Source organism: Ranitomeya imitator, chromosome 1, assembly GCF_032444005.1.
Source record: "Ranitomeya imitator isolate aRanImi1 chromosome 1, aRanImi1.pri, whole genome shotgun sequence".
In the NCBI taxonomy this organism is placed as follows: domain Eukaryota; kingdom Metazoa; phylum Chordata; class Amphibia; order Anura; family Dendrobatidae; genus Ranitomeya; species Ranitomeya imitator.
The window spans coordinates 339,310,340-339,330,730 of record NC_091282.1 but is presented as its reverse complement, the minus strand read 5'-3'; the positions used below and the strand labels follow the sequence as shown (position 1 = coordinate 339,330,730).

Below are 20,391 nucleotides of genomic sequence, written 5' to 3'. Positions count from 1 at the left end.
ATTGAGATGCATTAGTACTTTGGGCCACCTGTACTGTTATGACCTGGTGGTCAGGACAATAATGGACCTGGTGGTTAAGAGCACACGGAATGACCTGATAGTTACTGATAATAAAGGACGAGCTCTGGGACGTGGGAACTCTGCTGACCGCAATCCCTAAACCTATCAACCACACTAGAAATAGCCGTGGATTGCGCCTAACGCTCCCTATGCAACTCGGCACAGCCTAAGAAACTAGCTAGCCCTGAAGATCGGAAAATAAAGCCTACCTTGCCTCAGAGAAATTCCCCAAAGGAAAAGGCAGCCCCCCACATATAATGACTGTGAGTAAAGATGAAAATACAAACACAGAGATGAAATAGATTAAGCAAAGTGAGGCCCGACTTACTGAACAGACCGAGGATAGGAAAGGTTACTTTGCGGTCAGCACAAAAACCTACAAAAAGACCACGCAGAGGGCGCAAAAAGACCCTCCGCACCGACTCACGGTGCGGAGGCGCTCCCTCTGCGTCCCAGAGCTTCCAGCAAGCAAGACAACAAATTAAATAGCAAGCTGGACAGAAAAATAGCAAACCAAAGAAATACAAGCTGGAACTTAGCTTCTGATGGGAAGACAGGTCACAAGAACGATCCAGGAGTGAACTAGACCAATACTGGAACATTGACAGGTGGCGTGGAGCAAAGATCTAAGTGGAGTTAAATAGAGCAGCAGCTAACGAATTAACCTCGTCACCTGTGAAAGGAAACTCAGAAACACCCACCAGAGGAAGTCCATGGACAGAACCAGCCGAAGTACCATTCATGACCACAGGAGGGAGCCCGACAACAGAATTCACAACAGCGGCTTCGCTTTCAACCAACCGGTAGGGCATCCTCTCTAACGAGATTAGTCTAGCAATATGGGTGTTCAAACCCTGGGTATGCGGATGAGAGGATGAGTACTTTCTTTTCCTAACGAGAGTCTCTTGTAGAGTGAGCTGGACTGGAGAGGTGCATATGGTGGAACTAGCGGTGGTGGTGGTGGTGGTGGACATGGCGGATTCAGAGAGGATTGGTGATGGTATTCTCGATGTTGGCCTACATACAGTGTTTCCTACAAATAACCTTGTGATTCCCTGACTGCTTTGGCCTTGCGACAATACCTCCACATTTGCTGCTGGTGGTGTCCTAACCGGTGGGCTCACAGTGAGGGAAGCAATGTAGCGTTGCTGACTACCTTCATTCTGAGCAGGTGCACCAACGGTACAGGACGTTTGGTAGTTAGTCCAGGTTTGCATGTGCATGCTCGTTAAATGTCTAAGCATGCACGATGTATTTAAATTTTGAAGATTCTTCCCTCTGCTAAAGGTCTTTGATCATTTCTTACAGATAACTTTTGACTGATCATTCGGATCTTGGTTAAAACATTGCCACACTGCACTCTTCCTACTATGGAATACCTTTTCAGGCATTGCACGCTGTGCTACTTTCACCGGATGGCCACGCTGTCCCAAAACTGTTTTTGTTTTTGACAAACGTTTTTGGCCTGATACGGGCCTGCCAGATGACAGCTGTTGCGATGTAGATGGCTGCTGCAGATCATCCTCCTCCGCTTCAGAGCTACTGGCAGCGGCACCATCTTCCCCCAATGGCTGCCAATCTGGGTCAACAACTGGGTCATCTATCACCTCCTCTTCAATGTCATGTGTCACCGTGTAAGGTGCTATAGCGTTCAGGATGGGGCACCATAGTCTCATCAGGGTCAGATTCTGGCTCAGTACACTGCGAGGGCAATGTAGTGATCTGAGTCAATGGAACAGCATTATAATCTAGCTGTGGCTGTGCATCAGTGCACTCCATGTCCGATTCATCTTGTAATGGGCAGTTTACAATTTCCCGTTCTAACCCAGGCACGGTATGTGTAAAGAGCTTCATGGAGTAACCTGTAGTGTCGCCTGATGCATCCTTCACTTTTGGTTTGGGTGAAGGACACAAGGAAGCGTCTTGTTCCTGACCGGGAGCATCCACTGACGACTCGCTGCTTTTATATTTGGAACTTTCTGAAGAGGAGGCGAAAGAGCTAGAGGCTGAGTCAGCAATGAAAGCCAAAACTTTTTCCTGCTGCTCCGGCTTTAAAAGCCGTTTTCCTACTCCCAGAAAAGGGAGCATTCGAGGCCTTGTGAAGCCAGATGATGACGCTGGCTCAACACCTCCAGGCTTAGGTGCTATTGTGCTTTTGCCACTACCACCAGATGCACCACCACCATCAGTACCAGCTGACAACTACCGCCCACGGCCTCTTCCATGAGACTTCCTAATTTTTTGGAAAATCTAACCAAAATAACAACCGTTATATGGTACAGTAAAACAAAGTAGAAAGTGTATATAAACTTGTTGAGAATTTGAATCTCCCTTTTTTTGGGGGGAGACTGACCCAAAACTCAGGCCCAGTGTATAAAACAACGCAATGTAAGTGCCAGAAAGTGGCTGGCTGACATACACCAAACTAACAGGACTGCAGTAGATCCACTTTGTGAGAATTTGAAACTCCCTTTTTTGGGGGGAGACTGACCCAAAATTCAGGCCCAGTGTATAAAACAACGCAATCTAAGTGGCAGAAAGTAGCTGGCTGACATACACCAAACTAACAGGACTGCAGTAGATCCACTTTGTGAGAATTTGAAACTCCCTTTATTTTGGGGAGACTGACCCAAAACTCAGGCCCAGTGTGTAAAACAGCGCAATCTAAGTGGCAGAAAGTGGCTGGCTGACATACGACAAACGAACAGGACTGCAGTAGATCCACTTTGTGAGAATTTGAATCTCCCCTTTTTGGGGGGGGAGACTGACCTAAAACTCAGGCCCAGTGTATATAAACAACGCAATCTAAGTGGCAGAAAGTGGCTGGAAGATATATGAAAAAATACAAGGACTGTAGTACAATTTCAATCTCCCTACAATGATCTCAGGAAAAGTATGGCAGCGATAAAACGGACTGCTGCACACAAAAGTGTGGACAAATAAACAAGATAACTGTGCAGAAAGGAGCAACAGGATTTTTGCTTTTAAAAAAGCAGTTGGTTTGCACAGCGGCGTGCAAACAGCAATGTAGCTATCAGGGAGCCTTATAGGGCAGTCTAATAAGCTACAGAGCTGATGTACAAAAATATAGCCTCCACTGTCCCTGCAAACAAATGGTGGTGTTGGACAGTGGAAATCGCTACAGCACAAGCAGTTTGGGGGTTAATCTTCCCTCCCTAACTATATCCCTTCTTCTGATGCAGCTGCGGCAACCACTCCCTATGCTACGATCGGCAGAAGTAAGAGGGCGGTCGGCGTGCACGCCCCTTTATAGCCCCTGTGAAGCCGCAGAAAGCAAGCCAATCACTGTCATGCCCTTCTCTAAGATGGTGGGGACTGAGACCTACGTCATCACGCTGCCCACACTCTGTGTCCTCCTTCATTGGCTGAAAAATGGCGCTGAAAGCGTCATACGAAACGCGACTATGGCGCGAAGACCGCTGGCCTCATGGCTGATTCCCCACTAGGATCAGGTCAGGTTTCATGAAACCCGACTTTGCCGAAAGTCCGCGATTTTTGAATTTGTCCGATCCGTTTTGCTCAACCCTAGTGGTGACGTGTTTCTATTATACTTTTCCTCAGATTTTTCCACTCCTGGCTTTGGCTTACAAATACTGAGGTAAAATACTAACCAAATACTGAACATATGAACATGGTCTGAAAGGTATTGTCCAGGTTTGGCAAAAAGGTCTGCAGTCCCTCTTGTGAATCCACACAGTGCGTGCTGTCAGGATTCTCCAATGCTGACACCAGTGGTCATGTGACAGCAAGTATGTGATATGCATACTCGCGGCCACAATCCAACTAGTCGTGTGTGGCCTCACTCAATCTAAGTGTGTTGAGTGAGGCCCAACCTTTTATTTTTTTGGACAGCTTATCAAAAAATAACAAGCGGACAATATTTTTTATGGACACATTGGAAAACCATAATAAATCATTATGATTATAAGAGATACATGTCTACAATCCATCATTCTGGTAAGAAGACATCAGCTGCATTAACTGTAAAATTATGATAATTACAGTCATTATAACCTGAATAAGTTTCTTCTGCCTCAAAAATATAATGGACTCCTCAAATATTTTTAACGAACAGCGCAAAAAAGTGCTGGCGAGTCTGTGAAAGTCTAGTTGGAATGTGGCCAAAAGTATGATGCAAACTCGGCTTTGGGAAAATGGCCGCCGCGATCTCTTCTGCGCACGCGCGGCATCCCGCGGCCATTTTCCTGAAGCCCCGTGCAGCAGAGCACTCCATCTGCGCACGTGCGGCCCCAGGAAGATGGCCGCCCCCACCGATGAAAGGGATAACAGCGCAGATCGCGCGCTGTTTCTTCACGTGCGCGCAGGGAATTCGGAACTTGGACATGCGCACACCACTACGCCACCAACGGAAAGCTGGGGAAGAAAAGAGCGATGTCACCACGCCCACCTGACCAGACCAGCCTGATTGACAGGCGAAAACGGCGACTTTGGTAATGTATTTCTCAGCATAGGTGGGGAATCAGGGTACACTACATACACTATAGTAACGCACAGCGCAGGCCCTATTTAACAGTATTTATATCTCAATCTGAAAAAACGGGGTGACAGGTTCCCTTTAAAGGTGAAGTGAGTCTAATATGAAGATGATGAATGACATGCCAGAGGTTAGAGGCAGAAGGAGAAGTCCTTTTGTTGTAAATGAAAGAAAGTTACGACAAATGGTTTGATTTATATACGAGGATGAGTCAAAAATTGCTTGCACTCCTCTGTGAAATTTATTTCAATTACCGTAGTTTAAAAAAAGACAAATACATAATTTAACATAGACAAACTGCATTGAAAAGCAGGGAAATTATCATCAACAAGCTTTCATATTCCCTCATTGAAAAATATTTTATGCAGAAAACCGAGCCACAAATTCACCACTGCCTTCACCTCTTCATCAAATGTTAATTTTCATCCTCGTGGGGCTTTTTTTCAGTAGATATAATCCACTGTCACTCGTCTTTCCAATAGAATCAGTACACATGCACGCTCAACACTGTCATCAGTTTTGGACTGGCATCCAGCTCCTTAATCAGGGCTCACACTTTTGCAACTTTCCTTGAACTTCTTTATCCATTGATACACACAAGGAGATTCACTCGAAAGAGGCCCTTGATATTCTGCAGTAACTCTGGCTAGAACCAAGCTATCTGAAAGAAATATAGGAGCTTCGAACAAGCCAGGATACCTCTGTGTTGGAGTGATGAGCAAATTATAAGTGTGGCAAACACTATTTACCCCAAAGTCACAAATGAATGGACATAACATGTTCAAACCTGCACAGCAGCGACTGGGAAGACGGCGACCTCATATGGAAAGTGCGGCCGAAATAAGTTTTAATATATATGGAGAGCAGAATATTTTTGACTCAAGCTCATATTTTTTAGCAATGTTTTACCATACAAATGTGGCACCCCAGGAGTCCGGATGCCACAGTGGCAATGCCTCCCTCACAGGGGGTAATGCCATGCCTGGAAGCAAGAAGGGATCCCTTTAAGGGGTAACACTAGCATGCAACACTTTCCTGACTCCAGACCAGAAGAGGGAGCTCTAAACCCAGTTACAGGGGAGCTTCCCTGATAAGTTCTGGTCTGGAAGTGGGAATAGTCAGTTAGTCAGAGACAGTGAAGGAAGAGGAAGCAAGTGAGGAAAAGCTGGGGATAGGAGCTGTGATTGAGATGACCCCAGGACTGACCGGACACCGTAATCCGTGGTTGTGTGGGAACTGCATGCCCCGCAACTGAATCCGGAGAACAGGAGATTGCAGGTCTCCTGGCCACATCTGATGCCCAAATGCACAGCAGCATACTGGAGAGCCCGGAGTCACCACGAGGGAGTGACATCAGGAAAAGGCTCGAGCTGCCTGTCATGTGGGTAGTGTTCCACCAAAAGGACAGACTGAGAGAAGGACTTAAAGAGAGCTTAAGGCATCAAGAACCTAAAAAAAGCGCAGTAGGGAGGCTTCCAACCCCACCTGGCTAGGGGATTCTGAACTGCTTCCAGGCTGCCCAGATTTCCAATACCACCTGTACCTGTGCTTCGGACTGCACCTACAATTAAAGGTAAAGAAACAACAGTCCCTGTATCCTCCAATCATTCCTGCACCCCAACTTCCACAACCCCTGATGGACTGTTCTGGTTGCCCTGGGGCGCCACTCCACCTGTGGGGAGCAGGACCATCCTAGCCGCATTACCATCTACCCCAGCGGTCCATTTAAGCAGCGTCGGCCATCTATAGCCGAATATCAAAGGTTGCATCACGAACAATTCCCTACAAACATTCCCTCACCTCTTTTATTGCGCGCAGGGCCACGGACCGGGTCACTGCTGCCGTGACCACCCCTGAACTGTCCGACCCGGTTCCGAGTACCTCACGGCCGTAGCGGGTGTTGCACAAACACAAGTGAAAAAACAAGTGCAATAAAGGGGGTCTCAAGACGATAACAATTACCCCTATGACCTATTAAAGGGCTTTTACAGAATTTTTTTTCTAAACTCACAAACATGCACATTTTAGAAATAACAAAAAATTACCTTTGCTTACCCCTTGCCGCTCCAGCGTTGCCTCTTCGCTGCTGCCCCCATGCCCCTGGTCTTTGTTGACATGATGGCAGCATTGACCCCTTGACTACAACATCTGACAGATGTTACATTTCCTTGTTAAGGACACCGCTCTATTATCCATAGTAGGAAACCACTGGTCAACACAATGCAATACAACAAAAAAAGCCATGTTTTGGATACTGCTACCAATGTGAACCTAGTGATGCATAGGAGAAAAAATGTAATTGGGTTTAGGGAGAACATAGCATAGACATAGCTACAGGGGCTTCCTAAAAATACTTAATACTTATTCCATGTATCACCAATCTTAAGGTACCGTCACACTGAACGATATCGCTAGCGATCCGTGACATTGCAGCGTCCTGGCTAGCGATATCGTTCAGTTTGACACACAGCAGCGATCAGAATCCTGCTGTGATGTCGTTGGTCGCTGCAGAAAGTCCAGCACTTTATTTCGTCGCACTTAGTAACCCGATGTTTACCCTGGTTACCAGCGTAAAAGTAAAAAAAAAAAAAAACACTACATACTTACCTTCCGTTGTCTGTCCCTCGGCGCTCTGCTTCTCTGCCGTGTGTAAGCACAGCGGCCGGAAAGCAGAGCGGTGACGTCACCGCTGTGCTTTCCGGCCGCTGTGCTTACACAGGGCAGAGAAGCAGAGCGCCGAGGGACAGACAGCGGAAGGTAAGTATGTAGTGTTTTTTTTTTTTTTACTTTTACGCTGGTAACCAGGGTAAACATCGGGTTACTAAGTGCGGCCCTGCGCTTAGTAACCCGATGTTTACCCTGGTTACTGGCATAGTTGGTCGCTGGAGAGCTGTCTGTGTGACAGCTCTCCAGCGACCAAACAGCGACGCTGCAGCGATCTGGATCGTTGTCGGTATCGCTGCAGCGTCGCTTAAGTGTGACGGTACCTTTAGTACTATACGCTCCATTCTGCCCCTATTGTGTTGCTTGAAGCTCCAGGGCTTCTGTTCATCATGCGTGACTTGAAGGACTGGTGTTTTCTCATGAGGCAGAGGTGCATAGGTTGTCCTTAAGCACCAGAGTCTATATATTGAATATAGTGTGTTAAAGGCCCCATACACAGTATATTTTGTAGCTGACAGCAAAATGATCATTTGGCCGACAGCTATTTCACACAATTTACCCATACACAGGGACATACGACTCAGTTAAGCTTTCAAGGGTTCTCTGTTATCCAAGAAGTATCGTTTCTCCTTGCGGAGATTGACATGCTAAGCATGCCAAGATGAGGAGACTTAAAGCCGCAATGCTCCTCTGGGAAATATGCTAATTATGCAAATTGTCTCTTCAGAGAGGAAGAGAACTAGAACTCTCGTGCCACCTAATGGAAGTAGCAATCCTACAAGTCAATGTTGACACTTTAACGAGCCTTGTCACATGACTTAGGATAATAGCCAAACCAGAATCTCAATTTGCAGACACTGTGTTTCGGGGTACTGCCCCTCGTCAGTGCAAAGTGGAGATCTGGTTTGGCTGTGTGAGAGGCGTCCGACCGATATCTAAGAAGTATAATTTTTTCTTGCAGAGATTGACATGCTAAGCATGCCGAGATGAGGAGACTTAAAGCCGCAATGTAAAAGACCACTGCCAGACTCCTCTGGCAGTGACTTATCTCCAAAGAATAATAGGATCAGCAGTTGGATTTCGGGGGATGTTCATACATTAGATAGTCAGCTGATATCAGTGGCTTCGGGTGTCTTTAGTCTATGTATATGGGGGCTTTGAAACAGAGAGGACAAGCTGTTTCCACCTACCTAAGAACATCTCCACTGCCGCCAAGGCATCTTTATCATCCACAGTCACTGAGATGACTTTGTATTTTTTTGCACACTCCAGTGCTCTGTCACATACTGTTTTCGCACCTAGACACTTTGCAATGCTGTAAGAGACAGGCATGTTAAACATTATTACAAGGAAAATAATAGAGACCACTACACAAACCTATGGACAAGGGAGCGCAGCTGACTGCCTCCAACCTAGTCATGTGTGAGTGTCTGGGATAAAGGGACAGTTCTCACTTCAGAAGTGTCAGATTGTCACAGTTAATTGGACAGTCCAATCTGGTTGCTAGCAAGGAGCTGTCAGGAACAAACTGGGGCTTAATAACCCTAGTAAATTGCAGCTTGAAGAGGGGCTGTAATTACAGATACTTTTCTTCTCAATGACAGACAGGTGAGTTTGCTATTCTATGCTTAGTGTCCATTTGGTCAGTGGAATGAGAATTAAACTAAAATACTACAAATCACAATTATTTTCTTGTATCACCAGAGTATACCCATCAGTAAGAATCCATTTCTGGTACATGCCCCATTGACTGTTATTATTCTTTTGTCTTGCGTTTTATACATTACACCTTATCTGGAAAAAATGATGACTACACGCTTCTCTAAATATAGCAATTAATGAAACAGAAGTTTTGTGAAAAAAAATCTTTGCCATGACCCCTTCTGGATTATAGTACATAAAGGTCCTGGTCACCTTCCTTCCTCATCTATCCTTAAGGCTCAGTTCACACTCATCTTCCTCTTTTTTTAAGACTCTGTTTTTATTCATTTTCCTCTTTTTTATTTCTCCAACTGTGAATTACTTGGTAGAAAAAGTGTTTTCCCAAATTTCATCTAGTTATTACCCAACAAATATAAGGCTGGGTAAAATGCAACAAGTATAAAATAATTGGCTGCTGGATTTTCCATCTATCCAAAATAAATTAAATACACAAAAATAAATGTAATTTACCTATTAAAACTGAGTTTGTCATTTCTTGGGAGATGTGTTATATCAATATTCCGTTACCTTACAATTTTCCAGATCTCTGCTTTCTATCCCTAATAATATCCCACCTTGTAATGTCAGGTAATGACACTGGTCTCCCGGCCTGAAGGGCTGCATTTAGGCAATGAGCACCCACTGTTTCCATGGCAATAATGGGCACATCAGACCAGCCCACCTTGACAATTCCTTCAACCAACCCAGCCAAAAGGCCTCCACCTCCAACTGCAACCACAAGAGCTCCTGGTTTTTGATTGCCAAGAGAAGACTTTAGTTCCAAAATAAGACTGGAGTGACCTTCCCTGGAAGAAAGTAGAAAACAAAACTAAAAATGTAAAATTATTTGTTTCGGAGCCTTTTTTCTTTCTAGGCAGCTTAAAGCAAGACGATGGCTTTAGTGCAACATATATGCAACATGACAGGCTAGAGAATGTCTTCTTCTAGGATAAATACCAATATAATGTCTATGGAGTTACTGCTGAGAGTTGGAGAATATTGGACTGCTCCATTTCAAGTGTACTCACCATACCAGAGGGTGATTGAATGGGGAGATATATACAGAGCCTGGTGCCTCAGTCAAGCGATGGGCGTATGCATCGGCATCATCCCAAACCTGTTGGAGAATCACGCAAACAATATGTCCAAATTATGTTTTATTTTTTTTAGGGACCACATGACATTTGAAGTCGCTTCGAAGGGTCTATAAGAAACCCAAAAGTGACACAATTCTAAAAAACTGCACCCCTCAAGGTGCTCAAAACCAAATTCAAGAAGTTTATTAACCCTTCAGGTGCTTCTCAGGAATATTTGGAATATGCAATAAAAAATTAACATTTAACTTTTTTTCTCCAATTTTTTTTATTTTGACAACGATAATAGGAAAAAAATGGACCCCAAAATTTGTTGTGCAATTTCTCCTGAGTACACCGATACCCCATATGATTGAGAAAACCACTGTTTGAGCGCACGGCATGGCTCAGAAGGGAATAAGAGCCATTTGACTTTTTAAATGAAAAATTTGCTGCAACAATTGGCAAACGACATGTCGCGTTTGGAGAGCCTATGATGTGCCTAAACAGTGAAAATCCCACACAAGTGACACAATTTTGGAAACTAGACCCCTCAGGGAACTGATCTAGATGTGTGGTGAGCATATAAAACCCTCAGGTGCTTCACAGAAGTTTATATCGTTGAGCCGTAAAAATTAAAAAAATCAAATTTTCCCCACAAATATCTTTTTACTGCAAAATATTGCATTTTCATAACAGGAGAAATTGCACTTTTCAATTTGTTGTGCAATTTCTCCTGAGTATGCTGATACCCCATATGTGGGAGAAAACTACTGTTTAGGCGCATGGCAGGGCTCGGAAGGGAAGCAGCATCATTTGACTTTTTGAATGTAAAATTTACTGGAATCATTAGCGTACGTCATGTCCTATTTGGAGAGCCCCTGATGTGCCTATACAGTGGAAAACCCACACAAGGGACCCCATTTTGGAAAATAGACCCCTCAAGGAATGTATTTAGATGCATGGTAAGCACCTTGAACCCCCAGGTGCTTCACAGAAGTTTATAACATTGAGCCATGAAAATAATAAAATCACATTTTCCTCACAAAAATGTTGTTTTAGCCCCAAGTTTTTATTTTTTCTAAGGGCTAATAGGATTTTTTTTACAACAAACTGAGGTCCATTTTTTCCTGAGTGTACCGATACCCTACATGTTAGGGTATGTGCACGCGTAGAATGATCCACTGCGGATTTTTCCCCAGCGGATTTGATAAATCCGCAGGGTAAAAACAGTGTGTTTTTCCTGCGGATTTATCGCTGTTTTTTGAGCGGATTCTACTGCGGTTTTACACCTGCGGTTTTCTATTATGGAGCAGGTATAAAACCGCTGCGGAATCCGCACAAAGAATTGACATGCTGCGGAAAACAAACCGCTGCGTTTCCGCGCGTTTTTTTCCGCAGCATGTGCACTGCGGATTGCATTTCCCATAGGTTTACATGGTACTGTAAACGCATGGGAAACCGCTATGGACCCACAGCTGCGGAAACGCAGCGTGTGCACATGGCCTAATAGTGAAATATTTTTCAGAGACAGTGCAAAGCTCAGAAGGCAAGGAGCGCCAGATTTTACTGCTTTGGTTTGCAGGTGACATGACCCTCTAGGAGATCCTATGAGGTGCCTGAACAGAACCCCATAAGTGACCCCATTTTATAAACTACAGCTCTCAATCAATTAATCTAGAGGTGCAGTGATCATATTGACATCACAGGTGTGCCACAGAATTTTATACCATTTGAGCAGTGAAGAAAAAATAACTACCATATATTTTTACCAACACAATTTAGTTTTAGCCCCAAATTTTACATTTTGACATAAGAAGTGGGTAAAAATGGCACCAAAATTTGTCCACAATTTCTACTGAACATGGCAATACCCCATATGTGGCTGCACAGTGCTACTTAGCCATACGGAGAGACTCGGGATGAACGGAGCGCTATTTGCCTCCTTGAGTGCAGATTTTCCTAGAAGAGTTTGCGGACTCCACATACAGAGCCCTAAGTGCTAGAAGAGCAGAATCCCCCCTCAAGTGACCCCATTTTGGAAATTATACCCCTTTGGAAATTTATCTGCAGGTGTAGTGCTGATTTTACGCCACAAGTATTTTCCAGAAACAAGCAGCAATGAATGTTGCCAAGTGAAGACTGCAAACTGCCGCTGTATTGACCAGTACGCTGTAGTGACCAGTACGTTACCGTCACCAGTACATTATGCCCAGCCCGTGCTTCTGGAGGCATGCACCCGTAAGTTAGGCGGGTTTTCATCGCTTCAGAAATCCCAAACGTGGACACAATATGTGGTTTAGGTACACTGTGGCGCTCAAAAGGGAGGGGAGCATTTGGATTTCGGAGCGCAGAATTTGCTGAATTTCTTTTGGCGGGTGAGGAGCCATTTCGCTTTTCCAGAGCCTTTGTGCTACCAGTAATGTGGATGCCCCCTATATTTCCGTTAACAGATGACAGACCTGAGTGAGAACTTTTTTGTGGATTGAGATGAAGCTTTTATTGGGAACATTTTACATAACGTTTGGGCTCACATTTATCCGGCGTTCTACGCTGACCACTTACTTTGGCGTTTCCATCTAAATCAGATGAAACCCCCGAGGGATCCATTCACTATAATGAGGCAGCAGAGGTACTCTGGACTCCGTCTGGCCTCTGTTTAGCGTTGTCCTTTTCAGAAGTGCACAAAACTGTTGCCGATGGCACTTTTATGCAGGCCTAAAAAAGATGGACAACGCTGGATCACATCCCAGACGGCGTCCACAGTGCCTCCATCTGTCTCATTATAGGGAATCTTCTGCCAGAGGTTCTGTCTGAATCACGTATTTCAGAGATACACGGAAACCCCGGTGTAAGGGCTCAATGCAGACGCAGGATAAATGTGTGCTGAGCCTTACTACAATTGAACAGTTGATGAAGAATTGGTTTTATTTTTTACGCCATTTCTCGTGTGGTATAAGTAATTAGACGATTTACTCTTCGGATCGGTGCGATTACAGCAATACCACATTTATATCGAGTTTTTATGTTTGGCTGTTGTCACACACTAATAGACGCATTTTATTGTAAAAAATAGTTTTTGCATCATCACATTTTGAGAACTATAATTTTTCCATATTTTGGCCCACAAAGTCATGTGATGGCTTGTTAACGTTGACATTTTTATTGGTACCATTCCCGGGCACATGACATTTTTTTATCACTTTCTATTCCGATTTTTGTTAGGCAGAACAAACATAAAGCAGCAATTCAGGAATTTCTTTTGGGGGGTGCTTTATGCCGTTCCGTATGTGGTAAAATTGATAAAGCAGTTTTATTCTTCAGGTCAGTATGATTACAGCGATAACTCATTTACCGTATATACTTTTTTTATGTTTTGGCGCTTTTATACAAAAGAAACTATTTTATAGAAAAAATAATTGTTTTTGCATCGTTTAATTGTGAGAGCTACAACTTTTTTATTTTTACGCTGAAGGAACTGTATGATAGTTTGTTTTTTGCAGGACAAAATGATGTTTTCAGCTGTGCCATTTTTTTTATATCTGCCTTTTTGATTGTGTGTTATTCCACTTTTCGTTTGGCGGTATGATGTGTGATGCCGCGATCACTAACCGGTTGGGGAATACTCACTTAGCAATGGGAGGGATTAAAGCACATGGGCACGTTTTTTCACATGAACAGTCTTTTTGGTTTATTTTGCAATCATAAACCACTTGAGGACATGTTATATATCACAGGCTTAACACATACTCCACAGCACTTCATAGTATGCGGCTTTAACGTGTAGTTACTAAACACGCTGGACCTCTTTGTCCAGTTACCGTGGGTGACCGCACGCCGAACAGTTCATTAATGTCCATGGAACACAACAGGCACCAACACACAACATTAGGTTGCAGCCTCTAAACATGTTGGACCTTACTCTGTCGAGTTACCATGGGTGACCGCACAGTTCATTAACTGACCCCCTGTCAGTGCACACAGTTTCCCTTACTCTGGGTTACCTTCCAGGAGATCCTGCTCCACCTGCTGACTCCTGTCAGTACTCTTTCTCACAGGGAAGCTGTCGAACTGGGATCACCATCCCAGACAATGCCTTGCTCACCAGGCCACCTGACAGTCCAGATCCTCAGACAGGCGATAGCTCCCCCAATGCAGTGCATCACAGACTCTACAGACATGGCCATGCTATTCAGGAAGTCCTACTCCCAGGATCTTCCAACACAGCAAGTGCTATTCAAGAAATCCTGCTCCCAGGAGCTTCCAACACATAGGCCTCCAGGTCCAAGGCCTCACCTGTGCTCTTCAGGAAGTCCATCCCACCTCGGACCTTCCAACACATAGACCTTCCAGGACCTTACACACTCTCCCCCATGTGCTTCCCAGGAATCAGGTCCACACACAGGACCTTGCAAGCAGAGAAAGACCATTTGAACCATGGTCACCTTATATACTTGTAACCACTCCCATAGGTGGGAGGTGTGTGTGGTTAGTCAGACTCGCCCAGCTCTCCGACTAACCCTGTAAGCCTCCCTTTAAAGCTAGACAAATACAACTCTTATGGAACTACAAATCCAAGAACAACAATACTGGCTTACAGCGAAGATTCCCTCTGCGACACATACCGGCCATTTACAATTATGCCGAACCCTATTTCACAAACCCAGTTACGTGCTTAACCTGAGGAGCTCACACAGCTCAGCTTAGCTGCAGCATGGGACACTGCATCACAGATGATAAAGCATTGTTTTTTAGCCTAGGGCTTTAATTTTTTTATGGTGTTCACTAAAGGGGTTAACTAGTGGGACAATTTTATAGGTTAGATCTTTGCGGACATGGTTATACCGAATATGTGCACTTTTATTGTTTAGTTTTTTTTCCAAATATTTATTTAGAGATATATCACCTTTTGATTTTTTTATTATTTTTTATTATTTTTGTAAAATATTTTTATAATTATTTGAAACATTTTTTTTTTACATTTTTCTAACTTTTTTCTTTGTCCCACTATGGGACTATAATTTTTTGCAGGATGATCGCTTCTATAGAATGGAGATGAAGCAGCATCCCCATGCTATAGACACTGTCAGCTCTGCACTGACAGACAAACTTGCTCATCATGCACTGGGCATGATCAGCAAGTTTGCTAGGTTCAGTGACCCGGATGTTGTCATGACGACATCGGGTCACCATGGCAACGATCGGTACCCCACGACATGCCGCGAGGTCTCCGATCCAAAGGCAGACGGGCTGTTAGCCCTCTGCCGACTTCCGGAATGCTGTGATCATGTTCAATCACAGCATTTCGGGAGTTAAAGTGCTGGATTTGTCCGTACACCCCCTGTGTCCGCGGGCGATCGCGTCGATGTAATATTCCATCACTGGTCAAATAGGCCCAGGGCACATTACGTCCAATATCAGAAAGGGGTTAAAGTATATTTCCTCTGACATGTCAGAGCATTGCAGAGTAAAATATACCTGGTTGCAATCGTTACTGTTTGGGCAGCATAAATCAGATGACCGGTTCCCTTTAAACCTCAGAACATTACAATAGTGTTATGGAGTAAACAGGGAGTAATGTTGTCACAAATGTCCTTCATGGTGCGCAATGCATCCCTTGGAACGGCAGCCGCCGCATGCACTGCTGAGAACAGGGAGAACTCCGGGGGCCGTCGGAAGGTAAGTACATCCATATTTTTTATTTTTATTCTTTTTTTTTACAAGAATATGGATCCCAGGGCCTGAAGGAGAGACTCCTCTCCTCTAGACCCTGGGAACCATCCGGGACCGCTCCCTGCACACGCCGTATAAGACGACACCCGCTGTATAAGATGACCCCAAAAGAGTTGGGGGTCATCTTATATGCCGAAAAATACGATTATATATATATATATATATATATATATATATATATATATATATATATATATGTACACACACACACACACACACATACAAAGTGGGGAAAATAAGTATTTGATACATTGCCGACTTTGCAAGTTTTCCCACCTACAAATAGAGAGGTCTGTAATTTTTATCGTAGAGAGACAGAATCTAAAAATAAAAACCAGAAAATCGCATTGTATGAATTTTACATAATTAATCAGCAGTTTAATGGATGAAATAAGTATTTGATATAACAGGAAAACTATTCAATATTTGGTGCAGAAACCTTTGTTCCTTTTTTCTTTGTAAGTGGTAAAACTTGCAAAATTGGCAGTGTATGAAATACTTATTTTCTCCACTGTATATAACACACACAAGAGGTGTTCATAATATTAAAACCTTTTCATGTTTATTTCCATCACTCATTGTTTTGTCCCATAATTCCGTTACTAGATATTTCCATATTTCCACTCCTTTTCTCACCTTTCCAGTTACCACCACTTCTGCATTCAGCTCTTTCAGTTTATGTACGATTTTTTTAGGGGTGGACTCTGGCACAATAATAGTGGCTGGCATCCCCAGTTTACTGCAGGCATATGCTGCTGCTAATCCAGCATTCCCACCTGGATGAAGATAAATAAAAGAAGCATTGAACAAACACAGATATTTATCAATTGTTTAGAAATATGAAAAAAATTGGTTACGAAAGGAGAATATTGTAGAATATATCACGGGCATATTACTGATCTTATTATATACAGTAAGTATTTAGACATGTTAATATTGGGGTACCTGAAGAGCAGACAAATTTCTTACATCCCTTCTTTGCCAACTGCAGAAGAAAAGAAAACTTTGAAAGGAGACATCAGTGTTTCCTTGGCCAATAAATGGACAGGCTATATAAACTGCATGTACCGGTCTATAATACCAAACACTGGTTCATGTTTTAGGCCATGTTCACACGTTCCTGATTTCCCTGCTGTTTTTTCTGCACTAAAAACCGCAGCTCTTGGCAGAAAACGCAGGTCCTTTTTTTGGTGCGTTTTTTGATGCGTTTTTTGGTGCGTTTTTTAGTGTGTTTTTTTATGCAGTTTTCTATGCAGAGTCTGTGTGTTTTCTAGGAAGTTTTTTAGGGTTAAAATGGCTGAAAATACCCTAACCCTACCCCTAACTCTAACTCTAACCCTACCCCTATTCTAACCTTAGTGGGAAAAAAAAAAATTATTTATTTTTTTATTGTCACTACCTATGGGGGTGACAAAGGGGGGGGGGGGTCATTTACTATTTTTTTTAGTTTGATCACTGAGATAGGTTATATCTCAGTGATCAAAATGCACTTTGGAACGAATCTGCCGGCCGGCAGATTCGGCGGGCACACTGCGCATGCGCCCGCCATTTTGGAAGATGGCGGCGCCCAGGGAGAAGACGGACGGACACCGGGAGGCCGGGTAAGTATAAGGGGGGGAGATGAGGGCACGGGGGGGCGTCGGAGCACGGGGGGTGGCATCGGAGCATGGGGGGTGGGATTGGGGCACGGGGGGCAGCCACACTGCAGCGGTTCTGCACCACAAACCGCAGAAAACCCGCAGATATTTTATTCATCTGCGGGTTTTACTGCGGGTCTGACCTCACAATGGAGGTCTATGGGTGCAGAACCGCTGCAGTTCCGCAAAAAGAAGTGACATGGTACTTCTTTTTTATCGCAGCTATTCAACGCGGCTTTTTTAGTTAATTCCCGCATCATGTGCACAGTGGTTCCTGTTTTCCATAGGGTACAGTGTACTGTACCCTGCATGGAAAACAGCTGCGGAGCCGCAGCGGCAAAATCGCGGCGGTTCCGCAGTAAAAAACGCACTGTGTGAACATGGCCTTAGTATGTTTGGTGTATATAGTGCAGGATTTCATTGTATCTCAAGTACTTATAGAAAATGTAATGTATTTAAAAAGGTTTCAACATATCCTCTTGCTGTAACTAAACAGAATATTTGATCAGCAAATGACCTATTGCATAATTTAGTTTTTTGTGCTACATGTCGTTTTAAACAAAAGTTTGGCAATGCTTTTTTTCATATTACTGTCTGTATTATAAAACAAAATAAGTAATCTTGTCATTTTCACACTGACTACTAGGGCTATTTTAGGTTCATACATCCTATCCGTATAGAATCACAAAAGTTTTCTAATTATCAGAGGCAGGGTTACAATGACAGGTAACATCTCCATACACAGATGATAACACAGCATCAACCATGCAGAATAGGTGATGTCACAACTGGCCCAGCTTTCCATCCCTTTACAATGACCTTTGCCCTTGCTCATTATATGATTCAATACAAAAGATAGGGTTTGAGCAGTGGCATACCGCTAATAGCAGCAGACCACGAATCCACTATGTATCCAATGACTCACCCACCCATTCTGAATGCAGATACAGTTGACAGCAATGGTGGACCAGGGAGCCGTCAGCTCCCTCCTCCATCATTCTCCCTATGCATTTGAGTGCAGCGGTTGCAATGACATCACTACTTTGTGCTCATGTGCAGTCCAAGGTTTCAGACCAAATGCTGAAGAGACCAGAGCAGCAGGGAAACAAGGGAGAGGGAAGTATTTTATAGGACATTGTGGGGGATATTATCCTATTTGGAGGGCTATGTGGGGGTCATTAAAATGTTTTCAGGGATATGTGGGGGAACATTATACTGTTGTGTGGGCTATTATACAGTGTGGTGGGTTGTGTTATGGTCATAATACTGTGTAGAGGGTTCTGTGGGGGCCATGATACTGTGTGGAAAGATATATGGGTCATTATACTGTATGGAAGGTCATTATACAGTGTGGAGGCTTGGGTGTGGTCCCTCATGCCTTCATACTATGTGTACAGTTCTATGATGGCCATTATAATGTTTGAAGGGCTATGTGAGGGCCATGACACTGTGTGGAGGGCCACTATATTGTATGGAGGGCTGTTATACTGAATAGAGGGCTACATGGGGGCCATCATGTTGTATGGAGGCTTGTGGCAGGGCCATCAAACTGTGTTGGAGTCACTGTGGAGTCATCACACTAAATTGGAATCACTGACGGTAATATACTTTGAGGAGGTAGGGCACTATACGGTAAGCAAACTGTGTGTGGAGGATACTGTGGAGGAATTCACTTTGGGTTTATCATACTATGTTTTGGGGGCACTTTTTTGGCATCCTATTTTATAGGGTCCATGAAAAGTACTGAGAACACTAGTAGCTTTAATTGGAGCAAAATGATTTTGTAAAGGCTGCAAGGTTGTGAGATATGTTCTTCTGTGTCCCTGACAAATATTATTTCTTTTTTTGTGGAAGGGGCCCAATTAGGACTTCTGCTATGGGCCCCTTGATTTCTACGTATGCCTCTGGATCTGCATCAGCCACCACAGACCTTCTGTCTGTTCCCCAATATCCCGTATAATGTAAGATCGCAAGGACGGGGTCATCTCCCCTCTGTACCAGTCTGTCATTGTAAATTTGCTTACTGTAATCGATATCTATAACTCTGTATGTAACCCCTTTCTCATGTACAGCACCATGGAATTAATGGTGCTATATAAATAATAATAATAATAATCAGCTCAATGCTGCTAACCTACATGTGTTGTTTCATGAAACAGGAAGTCTATAAAACCTAGTGGCCACATAGACAATTGCAAGAGTTCACATTTTTATTTTAATAAAGAATGTAATATGAAAAAAATAAAATGCATTACCAACATTTTTTTAAAATATTTAAAATGCATTTAACAGAAAAACCTAATTTAAATAAAAGAATAATATTCCCTTTAATAAACACTTTCATAGTTTACCTCTTGTACACAAAAAATTTGCCTGTGGTCATTTGATGAACATACGGAAATATAGCTTATTATCCACCTTTTGTGTCTCCCCTTTTCCTCATAGATTGTAAGCCCACATTCCTCTTGGTATCTGTTTTGATCTTTGTGTTTATCGTTATGCTGTAATGTCTATTGTCTGTGCAAGTCCCCTCTAAAATGTAAAGCGCTGCGGAATATGTCGGCACTATAAAAATAAAATTATTATTATAAAACTCTAATAATTGTACTGTACTATTGCAAAACTGATTGTAGCAAAACATTGTGTTTTTTTGCAAAATATCAGAATTTTGTCTCGATATTGTGGTAGTCATGCCAAAAAAAGTGTGTGTGCTATATGTGAGGCTAGGTCCCCACGGTCAGTAATCAGCAGCGCTTTGGACACAGCACGTGTATGTTGCATCCAAAGCGCTGCCGGCTTTTGAACGCAGGTGTTCTTTGAACAGTGCGGAATCACTGTGTCCAATACATGTGGAGACTGAGCATCTCCGTAAGATAAATAGACATGCTGCAGTCTGGAAAGACGTACCGCATGTCCATCTCCGCAGGAAAGCTGTAGGCGTCTATGCAGGCATAGTGGACATGGAATTTCTTGAAATCCCATCCACTATGCTGTAATATTTGTCCGC

At 43.5% G+C, this 20,391-nt stretch overlaps 1 protein-coding gene across 3 annotated transcripts in view; it reads right to left on the bottom strand.

Annotated features, from left to right (window-relative positions):
* LOC138671609 (serine dehydratase-like) overlaps nucleotides 1–20,391 on the bottom strand; it is a 73,181-nt gene that overhangs the window by 19,189 nt on the left and 33,601 nt on the right. For all 3 annotated transcript variants that reach the window (XM_069759788.1, XM_069759796.1, XM_069759794.1), the window contains 5 exons: nucleotides 16,693–16,732; nucleotides 16,384–16,523; nucleotides 9,970–10,058; nucleotides 9,517–9,747; nucleotides 8,431–8,555 (listed from right to left, as the gene is read on the bottom strand). In XM_069759788.1, coding sequence (XP_069615889.1) covers nucleotides 8,431–8,555; nucleotides 9,517–9,747; nucleotides 9,970–10,058; nucleotides 16,384–16,523; nucleotides 16,693–16,732 — 625 coding nt within the window. The remainder of the gene's footprint in view (nucleotides 1–8,430; nucleotides 8,556–9,516; nucleotides 9,748–9,969; nucleotides 10,059–16,383; nucleotides 16,524–16,692; nucleotides 16,733–20,391) is intronic.